General features: G+C 46.0%; 1 protein-coding gene across 3 annotated transcripts in view; it reads left to right on the top strand.

Annotated features, from left to right (window-relative positions):
- Window positions 1–5,253: 5,253 nt before the first annotated feature.
- BMP7 (bone morphogenetic protein 7) overlaps window positions 5,254–7,073 on the top strand; it is a 136,059-nt gene continuing 134,239 nt past the window's right edge. For all 3 annotated transcript variants that reach the window (XR_014174851.1, XR_014174852.1, XM_081946542.1), the window contains exon 1: window positions 5,254–6,456. Coding sequence is in view for 1 of the 3 variants with exons in the window: in XM_081946542.1 (XP_081802668.1) it covers window positions 6,030–6,456 (427 nt within the window). In the remaining 2 variants the exon portion in view is untranslated. The remainder of the gene's footprint in view (window positions 6,457–7,073) is intronic.

The raw sequence follows: 7,073 nt of genomic DNA, 5'->3' as shown, positions 1-7,073 counted from the left end.
TCAGCAAGCCCTTCTCTAAATCGGTCAGTTAGAGCCAAATCATTCAATCCCACATATTTGGAAATAATTTAAAAACCGTTATATTCAGCTGTACTCCACATTGCAGATTTCATGGTTGGTGGCCACTCGTTTCATGGCATTTTGAAAGAAATGTCTAAATCTTGCATGGCATTTTGATAATTCTCCAGCATGTGGGTGATTGCCCTCAATGACAGGTAGGGTCCTTTGGCTACTCTCCTTTCAGCAAACTGAGCACAAAAGTCACTTTAGTGTGATTAGTGTGACCTGAGAGAAACTCTGCTGGCCAACCCACTATAAACAGTTCATACCGAGTTGTGAAGGTCAGGAATTGGTCCTGGTCTCCTCTGAATTTCTCTGATAAAGCTCCCATGAGAACTCACCAATGCTAGCTGCTGTATGGCTGGCTGCTATGCTGCTGCTGACTGAGGTTAATCCTCTCCCAACTGTTGTGGTAGTTGCATCATGGCATTTTGCAAGTTAGTTACTTATCTGTTGTAGGTGTTGCAATCGCACTGTAGCAAGGTGCTCAGCAGATGGTGGGGTGTCATGAGAATTAGGTGCCATTTCTACAGAGAAAACTGAGATCTTACGTCTCTTATTTAAGAGCCTTGCAAGATTAAAGTTAGCTCCACTAGGTAGACCAGCCCAGAAAATCAACTCCATAGGAAGATTAGAACTACCTTTATTGAGACTGAGTACAACAATAGGGACGCGGTGGCTCAGTGGATAAGATAATGAGCTTGTCGATCAGAAAGGTCAGCAGTTTGGTGGTTCAAATCCCTAGTGCCACGTAATGGAGTGAGTTCCCGTTACTTGTCCCAGCTTCTGCTAACCTAGCACTTCGAAAGCATGTAAAAATGCAAGTAGAAAAAATAGGAACCACCTTTGGTGGGAAGGTAACAGTGTTCCATGCGCCTTCGCTGTTTAGTCATGCCGGCCACAGAACCACCGAGATGTCTTCGGACAGCGCTGGCTCTTTGGCATTGAAGCAGAGATGAGCACTGCCCCCTAGAGTTGGGAACAACTAGCACATATGTGCAAGGGGAACGTTTACCTTTACACCAATAGAATTTTCAAGTCTAATTATGTTATAACTCTTCCCACTTCTTATACCACGGAAAATCAAGGCTGGTGTTTGTCTGAGTTGCTTCCAACTATTGTATTAAATTCTCAGAGATTAAAAACATAAGTGTAAATAACAGTTCTTGGATCTTTCCATCAAAGTCATCTCCCTTACTTTCTATAATCCCTTCCCTTCCTGTAAAAACTACCAGTAGATTTAATAAATCTTATCCAAGTTGAAAAAGAGGACTTTCCCCCTCTCCTTTTTATGGAAAGTTGTGATAGAAGGTATTTCAATCAGGTTAGGATATAGTAGGATATAATAAGATGGCAAACCTCCCCCCCCCCGAAGCCCTTCAGAGGCTTCAGGGACCTTCAGGACGCTAACCTGAAGCCTCTGGAGCAGTCAAAACGAACCTCTGAGCAAAAAGGAAGCCGGTTCCCGAACTTCCGGTTTGCCCTTAGGGCTAGTTTTTTGCGCTCCGGAGGCTTCAGGGAAGCTCATGAAGCCTCCGGAGGGCCTCCAGGGGGGCGGGGGAGGCTCTTTTCACCCTCCCCAGGCTCCTATAAAGCCTCTGGAGCCTGGGGAGGGCGAAAAATGGCTTCAAAAAAGGGTGAACTCAGCTGGCCAGCGCGTGCAGGCGTGCTGCCCAGCTGTCAGGGCAGCGCCTCGCGTGCCCTGACAAATGGCTCTGTGTGCCACCTGTGGCACGCGTGCCATAGGTTCGCCATCACTGACCTAGAACCTACAATATTGGGTTATTGGTAGAGCTGCTTATCTCAATTTATCCCTAGCTTTTCAAACAGCTGCAACAATGATGGACATGCTTTCTTCTTCCTTTTTTAATTTGTATCCTGCTTTTCTTATTTTTACAAATAATATTATTATTGTTACAATACCCAACACCTACCTCCTCCTATTTTCTCCACAACAACCACCTTGTGAAGCGGGTTGGGCTGAGAGAATGACTGGCCTCAAGCCACCCAGCTGGGTTTCACGGCTAAGACCGGACTTGAACTCATATCATCTTCTTTTTCTGGCCTGGTGCTTTAACCACTAGACCAAATTGGGTCTCTTTGGGGTTCCTCTTTGAAACAAAGCCATCTGTTGGGACCGTCTCATGTTGCGAGACTGGTCCTATGGATGAGCAGATGACCTAAAGTGCAGATGGTCCTAATCCTTCTGGGCTTTTGCAAGGCTCTCTTTCCCTGGGCACTGGAGTGGGTGGTGGGTGGGATTGATGAGCTTATTCTGAAAAAGGGTAGCAGTATGATTTGGATTGCCTTGATATTTTAATTATTTTTGGAGGGGGAAGGAGGGCTGTTGACTTCTTTTTAATTCAATATTAAAAGCTCCAAGTCACGATTGCAAGTGAAGGATACATGTACATTTGATGAAATGAATTCCCAACTTTAATTAACTGCTAAGAAATACATTACTAGGTGATAAACCACTTTTCAATAAAATTAACTTGTCACCTAAATCTTATTTGGCAAATAGCTCCTAAACCTGGCACCCAATGAAGCAAAATTATAAAATGAAAAGGTGGTGGTGGGGAAACCCCTCATATCACCACACATGTCAAATCATAACAGCATCTGAGTTTAAATAGCTCCATATACATTTTTAAGTGTAAGTCGACCTAATATTTTTTAACCAAAATTTGAATTCATTCTCACCTGGCAATGCAGCTTGTTAGAAGCGCATAATGGAATGAAGAAACTAGACAGAAAAAGAATGAAGAACAAAATAATAATAATAATAATAATAATAATAATAATAATAATAATAATAATAATCAGCTAAATTGATCAAAAACAGATCATGCCAGACTAATCTTATTGCATTCTTTGATAATGTGACAAAATTAGTGGACCAGAGGAATGCCGTTGATATAGTTTACTTGGACTTCAGTAAGGCTTTTGATAAGGTAGACCATAACCTACTACTAGATAAAGTAGAAGAATGTGGGTTAGACAGCATCACCACCAGATGGATTGGTAACTGGCTGACCAACCGCACTCAACGTGTAGTTCTCAATGGAACTGCATCTACATGGAGGGAAGTATGCAGTGGAGTACCCCAAGGCTCTGTTTTAGGCCCAGTACTCTTCAACATCTTCATCAATGATTTGGATGAGGGAATAAATGGGGAACTCATCAAATTTGCAGATGATACCAAGCTGGCAGGAATAGCCAACACTCCAGAAGATAGGCTTAAGATACAGAAGGATCTTGACAAACTTGAACATTGGGCACTATCTAATAAAATGAAATTCAATGGTGAAAAGAGTAAGGTTCTACATTTAGGCAACAAAAACGGAATGCACAGGTACAGTATAGGTGATACCATACTCAGTAGTAGTAACTGTGAAAGGGATCTTGGAGTCCTAGTGGACAACCATTTAAATATGAGCCAGCAGTGTGCAGCAGCTGCCAAAAAAGCCAACACAGTTCTAGGCTGCATCAACAGAGGGATAGAATCAAGATCACGTGAAGTGTTAATACCACTTTATAATGCCTTGGTAAGGCCACACTTGGAATACTGCATTCAGTTCTGGTCGCCACGATGTAAAAAAGATGTGGAGACTCTAGAAAGAGTGCAGAGAAGAGCAACAAAGATGATTAGGGGACTGGAGACTAAAACATATGAAGAACGGTTGCAGGAACTGGGTATGTTTAGCTTAAGAGAAAGAAGGACTAGGGGAGACATGATAGCATTATTCCAATATCTCAGAGGTTGCCACAAAGAAGAGGGAGTCAAACTATTCTCCAAAGCACCTGAGGGTAGAACAAGAAGCAATGGGTGGAAACTAATCAAGGAGAGAAGCAATTTAGAACTGAGGAGGAATTTCCTGACAGTGAGAACAATTAATCAGTGGAACAGCTTGCCTCCAGAAGTTGTGAATGCCCCAACACTGGTAGTCTTTAAGAAGATGTTGGATAGCTATTTGTCTGAAACGGTATAGGGTTTCCTGCCTAGGCAGGGGGTTGGACTAGAAGACCTCCAAGGTCCCTTCCAACTCTACTATTGTATTATTGTATTATTGTATTATTGTAATCCACTGGTCAGTATCAGGGCCGGATTTTCCTATAGGCTAACTAGGCTTCAGCCTAGGGCCTCAAGATCAAGAGGGCCCTTTTATTTTTATTTATTATCCATGCCACATTTTTTATAAAGGTTAGTACCAATTACAACATGTTTCATTTAATATATTGATATATATCACAGTAATGATGTATTTTATTATCTCTCATGTAATTTACAAACTTAAAAATGGGAGGTGAAAGGGCCCCATAAGTGGAATAGCCTAGGGCCTCCTTTCATCTAAATCCGGCCCTGGTCAGTATGTAAAAATATGCCGTGCCTGTATCTGAAATGTCATGGGAACACAAAGTAGAAAAAGTTACCGAAAATGAGAAGGTGAAGATCTTGTGGCACTTTTGAATACAAACAGATCGTCATTTGGAGCACAACACAGCAGATATCACGGTTGTTGAGGGCCGAAGCATACAGTTTATTGATATCGCTGTTCCTGGAGATGCCAGAGTTGAAGAGAAAGAACTGGAAAAAACCACGAAATATCGCAACCTGGCCCTCGAAACGACACGGCTATGGATGAAGCATGTAACAGTGATACCCATTGTCATCGGGGCACTTGACACCATGTCCAAGAATTTTACAAAACACATCAATAAATTGCAGCTTCCTGCAATAACACCAGCGGAACTGCAAATAACTGCGCTACTCAGGACATCGTATATTTTAAGAAGATACTTGGTTGATACTTAGGACGCTGGCAGCAACCCGTATCAAATGCACCAGTCAATGGTATTTGTGACACATCTTTAAATGTTCAGTTGACTTGAGTTTCATGTTTTAATGAATAAAAAAGCTAATAATAATTAAAAAAAATAAAATAGGGCATTTTTTTTAAAAAAGAACGCACTTTACAAAAAAACCAGGCTAGCTTGTCAGGAAAGGGAGAAAGAAAAGAAGGATTACATTTAGATAGAATTCAGGTTGTTAGCACAACAGCCAAGTTCTGGCCATCCAAACATCCCCTTCCTGCTCTGGAGAATCAAGTCCTGCGTGGAACTGACCGCTGGCTCAGCGCTTCCCCACCCCCACCCCACCGCCCACGACGCCCGCCCACGCGCTCACCTGGGAGCAAACTACGCAAGTGGGCTTCGCTCCTTCGGGAACGCCCAGGGACGGGCTGCGCGCATCTACAAAACAAGTGCCGCTCTTCCCTTTCGCCAGATGGGGCAGGCCCTCCGCGGAACCACCCGCCACGAGTGTGCGTGTACGCACCGCGCTCATTATTATCCAAAGCCAGTCGGGGTATTGTGTGCGCGTGAGGGTGAAGGACCGGAGGCGGGGAAATCGAGGGGGCTCGCTTGGAAATGCCTCCCAGCCAACGTCGGAGCCCGGCGAAGAAAAAGACTTGACTCGGCTCTCCTTGCGGCTTTTCTCCCAGACATTTTGGGGAGGCAGCGAGCGAAGAAGCCAGCTCCGCCCCCTGAGCGCCCGAGCTGCCGCCTGTGCTTCGCAAAAACTTCAGCAGTTCAAAAACTCCTGGACTGGCGGCCAGACGCGCACGGGAGTGAAGCGGCCGGGCGAAGGAGCGCGGTGCCCGCCAGAAGCGGCGAGGTGGGGTGGGAGGCGGGTATCGGTCGATCGCCTTTCTTTACCCTCCCTTCCCGTGTATGGATTTTGTCAACTGAGCCGCTTCCCGCCGCGATCGCCCGGGCTTATCATGTGCGCCTCGAGGTCGGCTTCCCAGGGCAGCTCCCGAGCCGAGTGATCCCTCCGCGGGGCGCTCCGCTCCGCTGCCCCCTTTTTATTTTAATGGTCAGCTTTTCCCTCCGGCCGCCGCCGCTGAGCCCGTTGTCTTCCTAGATCTACACACACATACACACACACACACACACCCGTGACGGAGATGCACGCGGCGGGGTGGTTCAAGCAGCTGTCGGCTGCCTCCCGGATCGTCTGGATCCTCCTCTGGACTTTGGAGCTGCGGTGCGCCCTGGCGGACTTCACCCTGGAGAACGAGGTGCACTCGAGTTTCATCCACCGGAGGCTCCGGAGCCAGGAGCGCCGGGAGATGCAGCGGGAGATCCTGTCCATCCTGGGCTTGCCCCACCGGCCGAGGCCTCACTTGCACGGCAAGCACAACTCGGCTCCCATGTTCATGCTGGACCTCTACAATGCGATGTCGGTGGAGGAAGAGGGCCCCAGCGAAAGCGGCGAAGGGTTCTCCTACCCTTACAAGCCCATCTTCAGTACTCAGGGGCCACCCCTGGCCAGCCTGCAGGACAGCAATTTCCTCACCGAGGCAGATATGGTCATGAGCTTCGTGAACATGGGTGAGTCGCTGGCTGATGGTGCAAAGGGGTTTCGGAGCGCTGGGTTAGAAGGTGGTGGAGGTAGGAGGTGGTTCTTGGGAAGCCAGAAAGAGCCTGATGGAGGTGGGAGCAGCATCTGGTTCTAGGAACCCCAAGGCTGGTGACCCACCAGAGATCTTTGGGCACTGAGGATACTTGTCCTAGATTCCCAGGTGCAGGTCCCTGACTATCTGGCAGAGGCAGCCATCTTCTTCCCTGCCCCATGCTGATCTGAGGTATTGTGGGAAACAAAAATGACCCACAGTAATTGGGTCATTAAAGGCCTGCTTAAACCTGAACCTAGCCTTCCAGCAACCTTCTTTTTTCCTTATGGCTGGCATGAATCAGTCAGGGATGGTTGTTTATCTTCCTTCCAGACTTTTACTTCATTACTCACAGGTAAAAAAACTGAACTTTTTTTTAAAAAAGATATCCTTTCTTACAGCTTCTTGGATTCTCTGTTAAGTAAACAGAATTTTGTTGGGTATTTTTCAAATGCTTGGATTTTCTCACCATTATAAAGTTAGCTTTATCTCCAGAACATCTCTGATCCTCACATCAACCACATTTGACAATAGTGTCTCTATAGATATATTTGG

This window comes from Natrix helvetica (genome assembly GCF_964273705.1).
Source record: "Natrix helvetica genome assembly, chromosome: 3".
Lineage (NCBI taxonomy): Eukaryota > Metazoa > Chordata > Lepidosauria > Squamata > Natricidae > Natrix > Natrix helvetica.
This window is presented reverse-complemented; position numbering and strand designations above follow the sequence as displayed.